General features: G+C 35.3%; 3 protein-coding genes and 1 long non-coding RNA gene across 4 annotated transcripts; 1 reads left to right on the top strand and 3 right to left on the bottom strand.

The window, feature by feature from the left end:
- Window positions 1-1,718: 1,718 nt before the first annotated feature.
- LOC18042312 (protein FAR1-RELATED SEQUENCE 1) lies at window positions 1,719-2,624 on the bottom strand. Its single transcript, XM_024183602.1, has one exon. The coding sequence runs from the start codon at window positions 2,622-2,624 to the stop codon at window positions 1,719-1,721; it is 906 nt and encodes a 301-aa protein (XP_024039370.1).
- A 2,699-nt stretch (window positions 2,625-5,323) lies between these two features.
- Window positions 5,324-7,845, bottom strand: LOC18042311 (subtilisin-like protease SBT4.3; the record flags this gene model as incomplete). The annotated part of the gene is made up of 7 exons (XM_024183601.1): window positions 5,324-6,006; window positions 6,104-6,317; window positions 6,413-6,524; window positions 6,611-6,838; window positions 6,930-7,027; window positions 7,103-7,604; window positions 7,697-7,845. Coding segments are annotated over 7 exons (1,836 nt in total), but the record flags the coding sequence as incomplete, so codon positions are not given.
- A 201-nt stretch (window positions 7,846-8,046) lies between these two features.
- LOC112098270 lies at window positions 8,047-10,008 on the bottom strand. The gene is made up of 3 exons (XR_002905362.1): window positions 9,407-10,008; window positions 9,067-9,130; window positions 8,047-8,355 (listed from the first exon to the last, which is right to left on the bottom strand). It is a non-coding gene; the product is annotated as an uncharacterized LOC112098270 (long non-coding RNA).
- An 8,747-nt stretch (window positions 10,009-18,755) lies between these two features.
- On the top strand, window positions 18,756-19,550 carry LOC112098007. Its single transcript, XM_024183600.1, has 2 exons — window positions 18,756-19,230; window positions 19,387-19,550. Exons 1-2 carry the CDS (start codon window positions 18,756-18,758, stop codon window positions 19,548-19,550), a joined length of 639 nt encoding a protein of 212 aa, XP_024039368.1.
- Window positions 19,551-20,372: the final 822 nt, after the last annotated feature.

Below are 20,372 nucleotides of genomic sequence, written 5' to 3'. Positions count from 1 at the left end.
TTTTTACAGTTGGCTACTAATGTTTTGCAATCTATCACTTATGGACTGATAGCACAACTTTGAATTCTCTTATGTTTCTTGCACTATAATAGTGTTACTCTTATTTTCCTTAGTTACATTCTTGCAACTAATAAATCTAACCAAATAATCAAAGTAAAAAAAGTGAAGACAACTTAGTGCTTGTGCAAGTTTATTGGAATATAGTACTTATTACATCTCATTATGTGCATCCACAATTTTTCTTCCATTGTTTTGTTCATGTTTTGATTTCAAATTATAATGCATTCTTTTTATCAATGCCACATTAGTTGGTGTCTCATTGTTTAAGTCACTTTCTTCTAGGAGCATATTGTTGGGTCTGGATAATTTGCTTTATTGCATTTCTAGGGTTCTTCTTTAGTTTAGGATTAGAAGTCAAGTTGCATATGATAATGTTGCTGGAATTAAATTGCAGTTTGCAGGAAAATTAAACTACTTGATGGTTTTGTGTATATGCAAGTGTTGTTGCAATTGGTGTGCATCTTTGTTTAAAAGTTAATTTCAGGATTGATAGAAAATGATTCTGCGGTTTTGCTTGCTATTGGGCTGGAATTTGAACATGCAGTTGCTAGACTTTGGATTGTTTATTGTAATGTGAATGGTAGGAATGGATATATAATTTGTTTAATTGCTATACTGTAAAGCTATGTAGTGATACTGGTAGTTATAACTTTTAATATTACGTTTTATATTAATTTCATATTTAAAATTTTAATTTTTGAAAATAATATTACAGTTTGAGAATTTATAAAATAAATAATAAAAAATACAATTCAAATAATAGTAAGTAAGATTAATATTAATTCAATTCAAACAATAATAATAAAATTCTAAATATTATCAATAATATAATTTTTATATTAATTTTAGTTGAAATTAAATCAATTTTTAGCTGCAAAATTTAAGAAATGCAAAAAATTTGAAAAAAATTGAATTTCTATCTGAAATTAAATGTGACATACGTATTATTATTAAAAGTTATCATAAAATCATGATAGAAAAAATTCGGTCATAAATGAGTGCACTGACATAAACGATGGATAAATTATTTGTTATGTACTTTCTTTTGTGATGATTATTTTATGTTATTTATTGTCTTTTTTTTAACATATCCTGACTCTAATATGACACGTGGCACAATTATTGGGGAACCAAACCCATCTCGATCTGAGCATTTATAAAATGCGAGCTCAGCTTGCTATTTGACATTTATGGTGATATTCTTTTATAAGTTGAGAATATGAATATTAAATGCCTACTAAGCAAGCACTTAAAATTATTACAAAAGGCAAAGCAAAAGCACTTAAAATAAAAATGATCAATCATTAATGAATGAGTATTACTAATCACCGGAAGCAATTGAACATGTGGCTGTGACAATGAACAATGTAAGCAAAAATTAATCCAGATGAAAGCAATTGCTCAATATTGTATCAATATAAAACTAATTAATTAATAATACAGACAATCACCTGGATTATTTGAGACTAACAATTTGTTAGCCTCTTTTTCTTATTTTTTGTCAAGGCTACCTCCAAACTGCTCTTGAATCTACGTCTTCCACGAGATGACTCTTTCTTCTTCAGACCTTTTACTTTGACAGTATCTATGTGCTGAGTCAAAGGAGATTCTTGAAATTTTTCTTGCACACTACCATCCATTTCCAAACGTAAAATATCCTAAATTAATCTTGCCAAATCCATGGCATGCGCATTTGCTAGCTTATATGCTTTTTTACTTTCGGAAGCCCAGCTAGATATCTTGGTAAATATAGAGCATAAAGACCTATATCGACACGTCTGTTCCAACTTAGGATCTGCTTGGATTTCACGCCTGTACATGTCTTTGATACATTCCGCTCTTGCTTGTTTTGTCCACCCTTTTAAAATATACCCAATAGGAATTTCTTTGACATCTATAACATCTCTAAGAACATTGATGATATGGCTACATAAAACTCCCCTCATCTCAAACCTCTTGTAGCTACAAGCCAATGTGCCATCATTCTCTATTTTGACACATCCCTTTTCAAAATCATCCATACCAACCGTACATACTAAATATTCACCATCCCTAGAGTCTTTTTTCACAAATAAATTGATAGACTTTTCAAATTGGTCTTGAAACTCTTGAAAAATTACCTTTGTGTAAATCTCCCTTGCATGGGCCAACATTTTAACTGACATTTTCATATTGACCAACTTATAACATAATTCATACTCTGCTTCTAATTTCTTGTGCCATTTATCATTGACCATCCTTTCAAAGTGCATAAAAAACTGAGGCATATTAAGATTTGATTTCAAGTAATCTTTTAGAATTGCATTAAAACTCTCACTAAGTTGAGTGCTCTTCATTCCAGCAGACCATGCTTGGCTAACATATGCGTAAACCCATTTATGCCTTAACTCAAATATTCTTTTTAGCCAAATATTACCATGTACATCATATTCATCAAGCACGTTATCCCAAGCAACTAGAAACTCATTTTCATCCTCAATACTATCCATAAATACCGACAAGACACTTTTCATTGTACTAGTACCTTTAAACACACCATTTACATGCTTCAAGGCATTTTGCATCATATGCCATGTGCAAAGCCTATGGTATGCATGTATCCGGCATGACATTTAAGATAGCCTTGGCCATTGCAACATCTTGATTAGTGAAAATTGTTTTTGGAACCTTTCTAGACATAGCCTGCAAAAATGTTTCAAATAGCCAAATGAAGGAATCAGCAGTTTCATCATACAATAATACTGCACCAAAGGTAACAATCTCTCGATGATGATTCAGTCCAACAAACACTGCAAATGGCCAATTCTCTTTATTAATTTTGTAAGTCGTATCAAAACTTACAACATCACTAAATTGACCATAATCAATTATCATTTTAGCATCAGCCCAAAATCTATTTGTGATTTGCTCTTCATTATCTAATTGTATAGAGGAAAAAAATGAAGGATTTTTAAATGTTGCTCAGAGAAATAATTTAGAATATACCCTGCTTCTCCATATGCCATTTGCTTTTGTCTTCTCGTTCTAATGTAATTCTTTTGATTGAGTCATGTGTATCCAAGAGATTTTCTTCCACCCACTTGCTTTACCATTAGCTCATAAGTAGACTTAAGTGAAATTCCAAATCCATCTGCCAAATCTACTTCCATTGCTTGTGAACTGGATATTCTTCTTTGAGAAGATAACATATGAGTGCACTCTTCCATTACAAGAGAATGATTATGTGATTCGACAAAATGATAAACAAAAAAATTGTTCTTCTTCCTATCTAATTTAACACATAACTGAGCACCACAACCAATTCTCGTCTCTGCTCTAGGTTTTACAGTTAAATGATCTTGTTTATCTTTCGATCACATGCCCGCTTTATCACAAACAAATTGCCTAGAGGTGATTTCACCTGTACGTTTATTCTTACCAAAGGTTTCTTTTCTAATACTGAACCCCACTTTTGACCCATACGCATTGTAGAAATCATATACTGATTCATCAGAATCAAAATCCATCCCATATTTAGGTTTCCAATACAATTCGCTAAAATTTTCTAAAACAACATCAGTTGCGGCCATTTAAAGAACCAATGAAAACTAAAACAACAAACCTGTAGCAACCATTAAAAAAAATTATTAACATTATATCAAGTTGCTGGGGATAAAACTATAGTGAAATCAAGAAGCGTTATAGAATCATAAGCTAACTCGTTGGATTATTATTGTTGTTGAAGTTCACGTTCAGCAGAGTAAACTAGTTTTTTCAATTTTTTTCTTACCACAATTGCTAATTATTTAGGAGATGAAAAGTTTTTGATGGTGAGAGAATAAATTGATAGGAGCGGGAATTGAAAGTGTAGCGGGAAAACATCTATATAAAAACACATCATTTTAAGAAGCTGTGGAAATAATTTAGTTACAAATAAATCTTGGCCATTGAATTTAATAATGACACATGTCAAAAGATCATTAAAAGCTCAGATAATGATCAAGTCAGGAGAGGAGGATCTCATTCCAAAATCATCATAGGAAAAATTCGGTCATAAATGAATGCACTGACATAATGATGGATAAATTATCTGCTATGTACTTTCTTTTATGATGATTATTTTATGTTATTTATTCTCTTTTTTTTGGTAAAATATCATGATTCTAATATTACACGTGGCACAATTATCGGAGAATCAAACCCATCTCTATATGAGCATTTATAAAATGCGTGCTCAGCTCGCTATTTGACATTTATGCTGATATTCTTGTATAAGTTGAGGATATTAAATGCCTACTAAGCGACCTACTTACAAAATTATTTCTTAGCTGAAAATCTAACATGAGCAGTCTCTTTAAGAGTACACTCCCACGCTCTGGAACAACCAGCACAAAAGAGAAAGTTCGCTATTTTTGTGAAGGCAAAGAAAAATACTTCAATATTGATGGGAAATCAATATCATTCGGTAAGAGCAAAGTTATGGCGAGCAAAGGTATGGCCCAACACGGTCCTTGGCCCAAGTTGCCCAACAATTTTTAGCACCTAGTTGGATACTAACATTCGTTCTTACTTATCAAATAAATTTAAGGGAGAGGCTTGGAATTGGTTTCTTCTTTATAACTAAATATAATGCGAATTACCTATTTATAGAGTAGCTCAACGCGATCGTAAATTTAATCTGACAATAATCTTAAATTTTTTTAAATAAAAAACATATATAATACCAATATTGAAAAAAATTAAAATAAGCTACTACTAATAAGCTAGAATCCAAACAGTTCATTATCATCAGAAAAAGCTAGTACTTGAACTTTATATTGTCATGAACGAAAGCCCACAATATGTTCATGTTGATAAGAAACCAATTCTTTTTATATTTTCAGCTGTGAATCAGAATAATCGATAGTGAACTCATGATGTTGTTATTTTTATTTTTAATTTATTTGAAAAATAGGAGAGTGAACAAAGCCCGAATTAATGTTTAACCCTTACCTCTCTTACGACTTAAATTCGGGGGTCAACTAAACAAGGTTGTTCGAGAATCAGTCAGGCAAATGCCGCGGGGGTAATGAACTCATGTTTAATAAGCTTCAATATTCATTTTACTTAGTATAGAATGCATCTTGCTATTACAGCTAATCACTTGTTGGAAGTAATCACCAATTTTTATATCTTTATTGGATGCTGTAGCCAAGTTTTATAATAGAGGTTAATCAGAATCAAGCGTAATAATGTGTGATTAGAAACTCATAAAAAGGTTTCTATGAAATGTAATATTTGGGACTTTTAATATTGCAGGACTGGGCATAACCTGGATAAATTAATATTTCCAGAATCAAGAAAAATTTATTAACTAGCAAGCGATTGTCCATATTTTATGGCATTTCTTTTTTCCAATACTAGATGCACATATCATGTTGAATTTCAGCTTTTGTCATCCTAGTGAATGTACAACAATTGGACTTCGGACATTGTGATTGCCATCAGCCCATATCAAGGAAGTAGAAACAATTGTTCCATTTGACAAGCCTCTTCCAGTGACAGTCACACGGAAAGACTTCTTCTCATTCAAGGACTTAAAGGTGAGAGCTTGGGGGACAACTTTGACGCCAATTTTCGAATTTTGCAAGATTTTTGCCTTGTAAGTGGTGTTTGCAATGCCAACGTTAGTAACAGTCCTTGAAAAGTTGATTGTGAAAGACCTTCCAGGTGAAACTTGAGCTGCCATTGAAGGGTAATTGAGATCTCTTGGTGTTGCTTTATCTGAGCCTTTAGGACAAGTGCTGAAATTTCCAGAAATTTTGCCAATATTACCCTCATCATATCCCATGCTGCAGAGCATTATTATGTAATCTTGTTCGAAAGTTTCATACACAAGTCCTGGATTCACAGCTTCAACAGGATTGATATGCCCCGAACCAAATGCAAATTCAGCATCTTTATTCTTGGAAGAATTCATGGGCCGTGCTACAGAATCAACAAAATTTGGTGATCTAAGAAGGTTAACTTGCAAATTAAGTTATCCGATCATTATATGTTTTGATGATATAGATGATTAGATTACCAGTAGTCATTATGGCTGATTTGATGGCAGAAGGAGACCAGTCGGGATGGAACGATTTAACATATGCAGCTACTCCAGCAACATGAGGACAAGACATGGATGTTCCAGATAGTATACTGTAGGTAAGTTGCCTCTTAAATAACGGATCGCCAATAGGTACACCAAAAGGTGAAAATGCAGCCAATATATCTACACCGGGGGCGCTTATATCCGGCTGAATGATGTTAAACAACCATCAAATCAACATTAAGTCATATAAATATTTCTATATGAGACAACACTATGTTTTAAAAGAATATATATATATACCTTCAAGATGTCTGGTGCAATTTCATTTGGCCCGCGTGAAGAAAAGCCAGCGACAACAGGAGCATCAGAATCCGTAATTGCTTCAGTAGTTAATATTTCTGCTTCGGGCTTTCTGTAACCCAGATAAGGTTGGATTATTTTTCTTGAATGAAATTAAAATCGAAAGAAATGGCCAACGTATAACAGTTAATACAATACTTTGTAGATTTCAAGTAGGAGTAAATGCTGGTGAAGTTATCCTTGCTCACAGCCACTGATGGGAATGAAACAACAAAAGAAACTTTTCCGATTTTGTCATCATTTAATGAGACTGATCCTCCTGCACCAGATCTGAGAACCTCAGAAAACTCGTCACTTGATTGACACATCAGAATCTTTCCCTTTGCTAAGGTACTATCAAGACACCCTTGGCCACCGGTACACACCCTGCAATGCAAGATGAATTCTAAAGTTCTGTTTTCTTGTTCTATGAGGAATTAATTAAGGAGTTGAACTGAACCAGTGTTAGGGAACCTACTGAAATGCCAACGGCTGTTTGCATGGTCTTGAAACATTTCTCCCATCTACCAGGGGAAACTTCTTCCCTTTCATAGAGAAAGTATTAATCGAATAACCCTGTTCGTATACTGATTGTCAGAATACTTACTAATAGAGTATTTGTGAATACGAGGGTTGTGATCCATATCATACCACTAATGTCTGTCCGCTCCCAAGAACAACTTTATCAATAAATAGGCGATCTGTGGTGCTGGCTGCTACAGATATCAACCACGGCGCTAAGCTAACTGTGGAGCTCAGATAAGGACCACTATTGCCAGCCGACTGTAAGGTCAGTACTCCTTTTGCCATAGCGTGAAAGGACCCAATTGCAACGGCATCCTCAGTAAAGTTTACGGGATGCGTTCCTCCAATTGATACTGTTATAATGTCAACCCCATCTGCAATAGCATCGTCAAATGCAGCCAATATGGCTTCTTCCGTGCACCCTGCAGGAGAACAGACTTTATAAGCAGCAACTCTTGCCGATGGAACTCCCCCTCTGGCAGTGCCTTGTCCCACTCCGAAGAAACTAGTATCCTTTACTTCATTTCCAGAAGCTATAGAGGCCGCATGGGTTCCATGACCCTCGTAATCCCTAGCAATATTATCATACACAACAGGTGTTGGGTAATATCGGGCTCCAATTATTTTGCTGCAATACATCAATCCGTGTTAAAATGTTATTGCTCAAATTTGTTATGCTTCAAAAGGCTGGCTATACCACAAAGTATAGAAAAACATTACTTGTTGCAAGGGAAATTTATGCCGCCTTTGCAAGCGCCTTTCCACTTCTTGGGAACAGGACCAAAGCCTTTATCGCTGAAACTCTTGCTTTCAGGCCAGATTCCAGTGTCTATGACGCCTACTATAATATCACTCTCGACACTGGATATCGATAGTTCCAATAAAATTTCATTCTTGGACAAAAATCTATTTTTTGATTTGTTTCATCTATCTACTACTACGACGAAGCATGATGGTGCCTACAAGAGATAAACTCTGACTTTAATAAAGATAAAACTTAATATATATATATATATATATATATATATATATATATATATATATATATATGAAACGACCCGCCCCGAAACCCCCCAGGCGAGTCTATCTAGTTACATCAAAACAGACTTAAAAATAATATTATACGTAAAGAATCTGCTGAAAATTCGACAGAGTCTCCTTTATATATATAACACTCCCAAAGTACAAATATGAATATACAACAAACTCCAGTGCTCAACATACTCAACCAAAAATACTGAGTTATATAATATACAACCCCAAAAGAACAAGATGACCAAGATGTCCCAACAAAAACATTTATATACTCTAGCACCATCACGTGGCCAAGACTCAAAATATATACAGTCGCTGGGTCGGTCTGGTGTACCTGCAACCTCCTGGTGAGGGGGGGAAAATATAATAAAAACGGGGTGAGTTTAAAACTCAGTGAGATCAGTGAGTGGATAGTAGGTTTGAAAATTGATCTTTACTTTAAAAGAAATAAGCATATCCAAACACGGTTTCATTAAACCATAAGTGAGAAATCAGAAATAAATCATTAAATATTTAAATCAGATTACCAACCATAGAAATCATATCACCAAATCATATCGATTTCACAAATCTGAAAATCATATCTCATCATATCTCTGCATGCATAATCTAGTCCCCAAAGGACAAAAGCGCCCAAGCACACGGCCCAAAGCCTCTGTGTGTACTCAGACGGGCCCCAAAGGCCTCCTTACAATCAGAGCGCGCACCTCCCTTATTACCCCTCAGTTTGGCGGGCCTCCCTTATTACCCCTCAGTTTGGCGGGCCTCCCTTATTACCCCTCATCTATATCACTGTACTCATATTCACATACCTCTTTACCACATTTTAAATCATACCACATTTGAATCCACTTTTCTTAACTTTCAAATAATATCACACTTTATTCAAAATCGATACGCAAAATTATTAACCAAACATTTTCATATAATATCAACAAGTGAATAAAATCCATTTCGAGAAATCATTAAATCAGCACATTTAAAAATACTTATTCCGCAACCATGCTTTACTATCATAATTAACTCTAAAAATAAGTTTCGTATATTCCACTCACAGTGACGGTGTTCACAGTCGGTTATCGTCTACGTCCGCGGACCGGTTCTCGCTCGCGGATCCTCCTAAATCAAGGAAACGACATAATTATTCTCCGTAAATCGGAATTCCGACTAAATATATGCAATAACTCGAAACGAACATTTATCCATAATTAACAACTCCCGTGACGATAAAATTACTAAAATGCCCTTGAGTCCGTAAATCATTAACATGCTCCGAAATCATAAATCACCGAATTATCCTCGAAATCGTAATTACACCCAATTCACAATTCTATGCATTACTAAAATATCCACAGGCTCAGAAATGACAAAATTGCCCTCATAGTGTGAAATTACCAAAATGCCCTTGCCGGTCAACGGTCACCGGAATTTGGTCAACGCTGGCCAGGAAGCTCAAATCTTAAAGTGCCAATCACGCTGAGTTCAATGGTACCGGCGGTGAGCTCCAACGCGCGGCAACGACGCCGGAATCTAGCTCGACAGCCGTGAGTTCCAACAATCGACCGGCAGCAAAACGACGACTCTCGGTGCCTATGAATGGTCGGAAATGGAAGAGGGAGTCATGAGGAACAAAATCCAACCGGTGGTGTCACTCAAAACCGGCGAAAATCTCGGCGGAGTAAAGTGAAGCAGTCGCGGGTTTCAAGCTTCGATCGCCGGCGTTCCGGTTCGTTTTCGGCAGTGAGGATGGCAGGGGAACGACGGTCGGCTTCTAAGCTTCAGATCGGTACCAAGCTCGGCCAAAACGGTGGTCGGAAACGTGAAATCCGTCCGGGTTAAAGTCGCGGGTCGGGTCGGATCCGGCGGGTCAAGATCGGGTAAGTTGGCAGCTTCTCTCTCTCTGTTTTGCACGTGCATGTGTTTTTCCTCTGTTTCCAACATATTCCTTTGCTTATAAACTCTTTCACCGCCTCATGCCATTTTACATTCACAGGTATTACAATATATATATATATATATATATAAAAGAAAGTACGCTGCAATACTTACTGGCCAGCTTTTGTCTCTCATGATCAGTGAGATTGGCTCCCAGGTAGCCTCTTCCTTTGTATGATTCTTCCATCGCACTTTTACTAGAGGGATGGTCTTAGAACGTAGAACTTGGTGTTTCTCTTTTAGAAGAGAATTTAAGCAGATATTTCGACTTAACTTTACGAAATACTACCTGCCCTCAACAACTTCTTGCAAAATACTCTGATGCTGTGATGATGTTTCATATTCCCCTCTAGAAAGTGAACCCAAGTAGACAATATAGACCTGCATCATTTATAATTGTTTTTAAGACGAAAAGGAAAATGGCAAATATATATAGTTCTTAGATTTAAAATTATTCGCAGCTGTGGACGTCTGCACTCGCTCGATTGCACGCCTTTACACCATTGTAAAGTTCATATTGGCAATTTATAAAGTGCGATTTCCGCTCCAAAGAATATTTTGGAGGAAAATGTATATATGTTCATTAATCATCAAGAAATTCAGAGCAACTAAGGCTGAAGAACGAAGATCCATACTTGCCTTTCTATCGTCACGAGTAGTAGTGGCACCACCCAATACGCTCATTTGGAGGAAAAGAATGAAGGGTAAGAAACTGATGAGAAGGAATCCGTTCTTAGCCATTTCTCTACTCTTCATGTTTAATTAAGTGAAACTCACTCTATTTATCTTGTGAATTGTGACTTAAGAGAACTGACATGTTCAAAAAGCTTCCATATTCTTTTCCTAGATATGGAAAACACCTTGAAATCCGAGCTAATCACATGTTGGAATTACCAATTTCTATACCATTATAGGATGAACTTATAAATGTTTTCTAATAGAGATCAATAAAAATCTGGCGTAACAATGTTTAATTGCAAACTAATTAAATATTTTACCTGTGTATTGCAATTAAGGCATTACACATAAGATTATGAACCAATACAATGAACTGTTATATTTTGAAGTAAATGCTAGAGTTTTCAAAATGCATTTATCGGGTCTAATTTCCACGTCAAGGAAAATAAATTCCCATGCATGTCTATACCATTATTGGGTGAACTTAGATATTTTTCTAATAGGGATTAATAGGAATTAGGTGTGATTAGAATGTAATTAAATTTTTTAACTGTCTATTGCAAATAAGGAAGCACACATAAGATTTTGTATCAATGCAATGAACTGTGATATTCTGAGTTAAATGCTTGAGTTTTCTTTCTAATCGCATGCGCTTATATAAAACATGATATGCATGCTGGAGAGCATTTGGATGAGATGTACATGAATTATTAATCAAATTTGAGTTAAGGTTTATTAATTATATTATAACAAACAGATTTTAGATGTTAAGGTTTATTAGTCAAATTTGAGTTTCTATAGAACATGATATGCATGCTGGAGAGCTTTTTAAAGTAGTCTTCTTTGGAAGCATCATATACAGGTCCCGAATTTACAGCTTTAACCGGACTGATATTCAAACGCGGCTTCTGACTGCTTATGGGGAAAAAAAAAGGCAATGAAAAAAAAATTTCCCACTTTTTTTTTCTTTTTTGTTTGGTTTTGCGTTACTTTATTAGACTTCATATACAATGAAACAACAGCAAAAACATTTAGATGCATTCAACTTGTCACGATTGATCCTGTAGCGCCCGCTTAATAAACCTCAAAATCTTGGTGTATTGTATCCATGGCATTATCTTTCTGTTCACTATCTATATTGAGACAGAGAATAGAATAGTCCCTGCAACGCAAATAGTTTCAGACCTTTCATTATTTTACATTTTCAAACAACTTATGAGCCGAATCGATTCATTAATTGCAACCTATTTGTTAGGAAATATTTCTCTATTTTTCAATAAAGATTTGTATCATAATTATTAGGAAAATGTTTAGGACATTTTCTTTATTTAAGAGGATTCCTAATTAAGGAATAAGTAATTTTCTCATAAGACTTAGTTTATTCAAGGAAGAATTCAATTTGTATAAGAAAATGAATAATTCTCCAACAAGAAACAATAAATAAGTAGGTTAGGTTCACTCGTTACCAAGGAGTTTAGTTTCTCTTTAACCTGATAATTTTTAAGGTGAGAGAAACGGTAAGTCTATTGAGAGATTAGGTGTCACTATAGTTTTCAGTACAAGAAAAATACTAAAATGATTGCAATAATTTTTCATATAATGGATTTTCCTCTCATCGTCCTTGGCGACCATGGTTTTTTTCTGGTATAGAAGTTTTGAAGGTAAATTCTTGTGTTATGTAAATGGTTTTATTTTTCATCTATATTTTCTATTGATTGTTTGTTCGATATTTTTGCTTGTAAAGTCTTTGGTGAGACTAAAAGTCCCCAACAAGTGATATCAGAGTTAGTAAATGGGAGGTATTTGAGCTTATAAGTAAGATATTTTCCTCCGCCCAATAAATTTTCTTTTAAGTAAGATATTTTCCTCCGCCCAATAAATTATTCTTTTAAGTAAGATATGCAATAATCTTAGACTAAACCCTTACCACTACTTGACCTCTCAGAGCAGTTAGTTAGAACACTATGTGAAAGGGCCAAAGGATATTTTTTTTCCCCTTCCATAGTGAAAGTATTAACTGAATAACCTTGTTTTAGAAAACTGATATTATATGAATAACCCAATTTCACATAACCTATAATTAGTGTGCATTGTAATTTCATGTGTATAAAATGTTAATAAAAGAGTCTATGGACCAGGTCGGCTCTAGTGTACCGAGGCCATTAGGCAAAATTTTTTTATAAGGTCTACTTACACTCCTTAGCTCCAACACTCAAAGCAACATAAAAGAGCTCAAAATTCAATTAGTTTTTAACTATATCTCAAATATCAACAATCGAGAAGATACTAAGAAATTTCAAAAAAGAAAAGCAATTAAGAAAATATTTGTTTTACTTCCTTTAGAACTATTATTTCAAGAAATTATTTTTTGTTTTTACTTCAAAAGTAAGCCAATAAATACAATAAATTTCTTTATAGAGAAGACTGCAAGAAATTTTATAATATTAAATAACTAAGGTTTTTTTTAAACCGGATAATAAAAGAATTTAATCTTTTTCTTAAAAGCTACTAATGGATTAACAATCATACAAAATTATTAATTATACTCTTTAATATTAAATTTGTCAAATATATAATTTGTATAAAAATTCTTAATTATAAGATAAGTACTAATTACAGAGAGACCTAAAAAATAGGCATTCCTACTATAAGTAACTTATTAAGTACATCGAAAACATTATTTTAAGTCTTTCTTCTACAATACTTTTTTCTCTCTAGAAAAAGTGCTAGAATGAAAGGCGATTGAAGCATTCATGGCTTGATTTCTTCACTCATTTATCGATTGTGTTTTGTTTTAGGTCTTTCTTTTTATTTTATTCCTTTCTTACTTAATTCACAAAAACTCTGTAATAAGCTAGCCATCTAGAAACTCTTTAAAAGCAACTAGGGGAGTTAGGTGTGAAGCTTTACTATTAAAGAGAGTACAATAAACAATGGATACAGAGGAGTTAATCCGAAATGTTAGAAATGTTGTTGATGTGTTTGGTAGATAAGAAAACGATAGAAAGTGAAAGAAAATAACAGAGAATATACTGATATCAATGAATCTGTATTCAATGAAGTTAATGAAAAAGATTACAAGTGTTTGTTTATATAGTAGCTTAAACGAATCTTTCTAACTAATTAATGAAGCTATTGGAATATGTTATTTACAACTGAAATCAATTTGTTACACGTTAAGCAACATGTATAACGAATATTGACACGTCAGCTCTTGAGCTGGAATCCCCTGCTCTGTTACTCACATATGCTAACATCCCCCCTCAAGCTGAACTATGTAGGAAATATGTTCAGCTTGCTTCTAAGATAACTGAATTGTCCATAGGTCAAAGCTTTTGTGAATATGTCTGCAGCCTGATCTTCACTAGGCACATAGTTAACTTCAATTTGATTAGCTTGGACCTTTTCTCGAATGAAGTGTATATCTAGCTCAATGTGTTTTGTTTTGGCATGATACACTGGATTCATAGCCAAAGATATTGCTCCCTGATTGTCACACCACATAATAGGTGTGTGATCAATTTTAATCTTTAGCTCAGTAAGTAACCTTTTTACCCACATAACTTCAGTTGTTGCCAGAGCTAAGGCTCTGTATTCTGACTCTGTGCTTGACCTAGAGACTACATGTTGCTTCTTTGAAGACCATGAAACAAGGTTAGGTCCAAGAAACACAGCATACCCTGCTACTGATTTTCGATCATCTCTGTCACAAGCCCAATCAGAGTCACTAAAACAATTTATTTGCATATGCTGACTTCCAGTTGAATGAAGTTGTAAGCCATAGTGAATTGTTCCCTTCAAATATCTGAGTATCCTCTTACATGCTTGCCAATGTTCTTCTGTTGGAGCTAAAAGAAATTGACTCAATTTATTAACTGAAAAAGCTAATTCTGGCCTGGTCAAAGTCATATACTGCAGAGCCCCCACAACACTCCTATACTGAGAAGCATTTGGAATGATAGCTCCTGAGTTCTTAACAAGTGAATGAGAAGTGACCATGGGAATTGGTACTGGACTGCAAGTGACCATTTCATGCCTGTTCAGCAAATCAACTATGTATTTGCTCTGAGATAATTGAAGGCCTGTCGAATTTTTAGTAACCTCTATACCAAGAAAATAGCTAAGCTCTCCTAAATCTTTAAGAGCAAAAGTAGCTTGCATATCAGAGATTACTTTCAACACATTATTTTGATTAGAGCCTGTAATGATAATATCATCTACATATACTAAGACCAGTAGAATATCACCTGCATCCCATCTGTAAAATAATGAGGAATCTGACTTTGAATGTTCAAAATGCCACTGAGATGTCATAGCTCTTCTGAACCTGTCAAACCATGCCCTTGGAGCTTGCTTGAGTCCATATAGAGCCTTTTTTAATTTGCACACATGATGAGGCTTTTCTGGATCCACAAAGCCTTCTGGTTGAGCCATGTATACATCTTCAACAAGAATGCCATTGAGAAAGGCATTATTAACATCAACCTGCCTTATTATCCAGTTGTTTATCACAGCTAAACTCAATATCACTCTCACTGTTGAAGCCTTAACAACAAGGCTGAAAGTTTCACTGTAATCGATCCCATATGTTTGATGAAACCCCTTTGCAACAAGTCTTGCCTTATATCTTGAGATTGATCCATCTGAGTTGTATTTAATTCTGAAAATCCATTTGTTTCCTACTACTTTGACAGGAGCTGTAAGAATAACTAAATCCCATGTTTGATTGGCTTGAAGAGCTTTAAACTCCTCCTGCATAGCATTAAACCATTTTGGATCTTGCAGTGCTTGATTTACTGAGTTGGGTTCAGATGGTTGGGCTAAAAGTACAGTGATGCATGTTTTAGGTTTAAAAATTCCAGCTTTGGACCTGGTGATCATGCTATGACCAGGTGGCTGAAAATTGGGTAGCTGATGGGCAGGAACAAAAGGAATTGGAATGCTTGAATGTAAAGAATCTGGTGAATTGTGATTTGAGGAAGAAGAAGGTAAAGAATGTTGAGATAAAGGTGAGTTGAAATTACCAGAAACTTCTTGTGATGAATGTGGAGATTGAGCAGGAACCTCTGTTGTTAAGGGAGGTGCTGAGAGAACTTGTATAGAAGAAGTGGACTCTGGATTGTTTGTACTTGAACAAGACATTGACACAGAGGAAAAATCAACACTAGGCTGGTATGGGAAAGAATTCTGATTAAACACTACATGATTGGATATATATACCCTTCCTGATGAGTGTAAACACTGATAGCCCTTATGGTTTGGACTATATCCAATGAAGATGAATCTACCAGTCCTAAACTCTAGCTTATGTTTTTGATAGGGTCTAAGATAAGGGTAACAAGCACAGCCAAAAACTCTTAGGAATGAGTAATCTGGAGTTTGATGAAAGAGTTTGAAATAGGGTGAGACATTATTCAATACTGGAGTTGGTAATCTGTTTATAAGAAACACAGTAGTGTGGAAAGCATTCCACCAAAAAATAAGTGGCAAATTTGATTGAGCTAGTAAGGTAAGACCAATGTCAACAATGTGCCTATGTTTTCTCTCTATTTTACCATTTTTATGGTGAATGTCCACAAGGGTGTCTGAAATGGATACCAGAGGCTGTTAATAATAATGAAAATGATCTGAATTCCCCTCCCCAGTCTGTTTGGACAGTTTTAATTATTCTCTCAAGATGTTCCTCAATAAAGGTTTTGAAATCAGTGAAAACTTGTAATGAATCAGACTTGGCTTTTAAAGGGAAAATCCAAGTGAACCTGCTGTAATCATCTAATATTGACAAGTAATAGCTGTAGCCTTGAGTGGAAGCTGTATGTGAAGGACCCTAAAGATCGGCATATAATAATTGCAGAGGTGCTGTTGTTTTGGTAATGACAAAATCAAAATGTTTAAGATGATTTTTGCTAAACTGACATGCATCACAGAATGCAATTTTTGGAGTTTTATTAATTCCAGCAAACAAATTACAAGTCTTAATAACAGTTTGAAGTGTGTGTGAGGCTGGATGTCCAAGTCTCTTATAAAGTAAATCAACACCAACTGATGACACAGACATTGTTAAAGCTGCTGGATTACATGACTCAAAAGGAGAGGGACTGAAATTGACTGAACTAGAGAGAGTAGCAAACATTGATACATGTTTATTTATTTGACTATGACACCAAGAACCTTGAGAATCTTCACTTGACAAATCTTCTATTTGATACAAGCCTCCAGTAGCTACTCCCTTAAGTAACAGAGTTCCTGTTTTCCTGGCCTTAATGAAACAAAGAATTCCAACAAATTCAACAATAACATTGTTGTCAGCTAAAAGCTGTGAAACACTTAATGAATTCTTGGTGATATTTGGAACATGTAAGACATTTTTTAGGAGTAAAGGTTCAGTTGTCAGTGTATCAAGTACTGCAGATCCAATATGTTTAATTTCTAATGCATTTCCATTTCCAACTAGAAGTGATTCTGTACCACAATAAGGCTGCATGTTAAAGAGTTTACCTGAGTCAGCTGTGATGTGAGTAGAGGCTCCACTGTCTATGTACCAGGACGGATCTTCCACAGTTTCAGGAGAAGAATCAGTATGAAAGCTTGTTGATGATTGAAACTGAGAAGCATTAGTTGTTCCATTGAAACAATTAAAAGCTGCTGGATGATCAGAACCAGAGTTGTGAGAGTTATATGAGGAAGATTGAGAGTTAGTTATATTTGGAACATGGTATTAGAGCCAATGGCTAACTCAAATCAAAATTCTCATTCTTATAACTTTGTCACTCCGATCAAATTGGATCACAACAACTTCATAGTGTGGAGGAATCAAGTTCTGGCTTCAATCGAAGGAAACGGTCTGGAAGGTTTCATCAATGGAACTAATCCGTGTCTTGATCAGTACCTTGATCAAGTAAGTAAGGCATCAAGCTCAGCTCAAGGTAATTCTAGATCTAGAACTGAAAACCTTGCGTTTGCTTTGTGGATTAGAACTGACCAGCTACTGTTAAGCTGGATGTTCTCATCTATTCAAGAAAATCTACTTACCTCAGTAATTCAATGTGTTTCTTCTCAAGAACTTTGGGAAACTCTTACACGCATGTTCATCTCTCAAACTCAGGCAAGAATTGTGCCACTAAAAATGCAGTTACAGACCTCTAAGAAAGGGTCTATGTCAATGAATGTTTATTTTTCTAAGATGAAACATCTTGCTGATAGTTTAGCTATTGCTGGAAAGCCTGTTGAACACAATGATATGATCTCATACATTCTAACTGGTTTAGAGTCTCAGGATTATGAGTCACTAGTTACTATTCTGCTTGCTAGAAGTGATAATCTGAGTCTAGATGAATTATATTCCTTGTTATTTAGTCATGAAATGAGGATTGAGCAAAAGAAAGGGAAGATCAGTGCTGATGTAATTCATAATCTCTCTGCTAACATTGCACAAAAGAATCAAAATCTCCCAAGAGGTGGATCTGGTAATTTTGGTTTTCCAAGAGGAAATAGAGGTTTCAGCAATGCTAATCAAGGAGGAAATAATGTCAATCATGAGTCAAATATAGTGTGCCAAATTTGTTTCATTCCAGGTCATGGTGCTACAAAATGCAGAAACAGATTTAATCCTACATTTGTACCTCAGAGGAATTTCAGCAGAGGTAACTTCAGACCTGGTTTTGGAAACTATGGCAGAGGCTTCACTCCAAATAATTTTCCTCCAAGACCTTTTAATGGTTTTGGAAGAAATAATAATGGTCAATATGCTGGATCACCAAGGGGTTATGGTTTTCAAAGTGGTTTTCAAGGCCATGTCACTTATCCAAATTCTAATGTTGCTGGTGCTAACTCTCTGATACCATGTTAGAAATGTTGTTGATGTGTTTGGTAGATAAGAAAACGATAGAAGGAGAAAGAAAATAACAGAGAATATACTGATATCAATGAATCTGTATTCAATGAAGTTAATAAAAAAGATTACAAGTGTTTGTTTATATAGTAGCTTAAACAAATCTTTCTAACTAATTAATGAAGCTACTGGAATATGTTATTTACAATTGAAATCAATTTGTTACACGTTAAGCAACATGTATAACGAATATTGACACGTCAGCTCTTGAGCTGGAATCCCCTGCTCTGTTACTCACACATGCTAACACGAAAGAGTCAGGCGGTGGCTCTAAAGGAAGAAGAGGAAGATATAGTAACTGTCATGGGAAGAATGAAGATAAAAGGAGAAAAGCTGGCGACCAACTGTCTGATTGGGAAAGTACTACTCACCAAAGGAATAAATAGGGAAGGCTTGAAAGCAGCTATGCAACAAGCTTGGAGAACAGTAAAGGAAGTAAAGATAGAAAGCATGGGGAACAACATATTCCTTTTCAAGTTTGCTACTGAAGAAGAGAAGAAGAGAGTATTAATAGGGGGACCATGGCACTTTGACAGAGCTCTCTTGGTGCTATCTGAACCAACCGGTATTAGTGATATAAAAAGCCAATCATTCACACATGCATCCTTCTGGGTCCAAATTCATAACATTCCAATCATGTGTATGGATAAAGAAGCCATTCAAAAACTAGGTGAAAAAATCGGTCAAGTAAAGAAAATTGATACCGACGAAGCAGGTGAATGCATAGGCCAGTTTGCTCGTGTTAGAATCTCAATTGATATAACATAGCCATTGAAGAAAGTAGTGTTTGTTCAAGAGGATGGGATCACAGTTCCAATGCCAGTCCTCTATGAAAGATTACCAGATTTTTGTTTTTACTGTGCACATATAGGTCATCAATTCAGGGAATGCTTGAAGTATAGAGGCCAACCAAAAGAGGAGTTGCCTTATGGTAGTTGGATGACAGCAACCACACAGGTAGAAAAGGGGAAACATAATAGGAGCAGAGAGAGGTTCAGCCATGATAAGCGCAAATCAAAAGCAGAAGTAACATGAGTTAATACCCTAATTCGAAACAAACATTAACATAATCCGAATGAATCAAAAGGGCTAGTTCCAAATGAAACAGGTTAGAAGCAAGGGGAATGTGCAGAACCGATGGTTATTAGTCAAGAGGATGGTGTAAGCAAGAAGCAATTAATGTTGAGTGCTGCTGAGTTGGAAAATATGTTGAAAGAGAAGGAAAGAATTGGCAGAGAGATTAACATAGAGCAGAGTAGAGTAGTTGGCAATGACAACTATTCTAGGGACATGAGTTCACAAGCGGGAAATGAAAATTGGAGGGAAAAACATATTAGGAAGGCTATGGAAGGTTTTAAAGTAATGGAGGAATCTAGAAACACAGATGATGGGCGAAGCAGATAAGATGAAGATGAGGTAGATAACGGGCCAAACAAAGTCAAGGAGAGGCCCAAAGGGAAAAAAATGGAAGTCACAAGCAAAGGTCTTAATTAAAGCCGGAAAAAATGTTGACAAATGGGCCAACAAATGGTAAAAGGCCCAGCAGTGAAATCAATTGGCCTAGCCTAAAAAGCCAAAAAAAAAAAAAAACTTATTAAGTACGTTAAGGAAAAAAAAAAAAAGTCTTCCTAATACATGGGGTCTAGGTGACTGCCTTCTTAAAATATGGGATCTTATGCAATTGTCCAAATCGCCTATACTTAAAGTCACCCCTACCACGGACAATGATACGTACAATTATTGTCTTTTCACTCCCTAACACCCTTGTCTCTAAAGAGTCAGTCTCTGGTGCTGGCTGCAACAGGCATCATCCATGGAGACACACTAGTAATTCATCAGTTATAGGGACCACTATTG

Source organism: Citrus clementina, unplaced genomic scaffold (assembly GCF_000493195.1).
Source record: "Citrus clementina cultivar Clemenules unplaced genomic scaffold, Citrus_clementina_v1.0 scaffold_5, whole genome shotgun sequence".
Lineage (NCBI taxonomy): Eukaryota > Viridiplantae > Streptophyta > Magnoliopsida > Sapindales > Rutaceae > Citrus > Citrus x clementina.
This window is presented reverse-complemented; position numbering and strand designations above follow the sequence as displayed.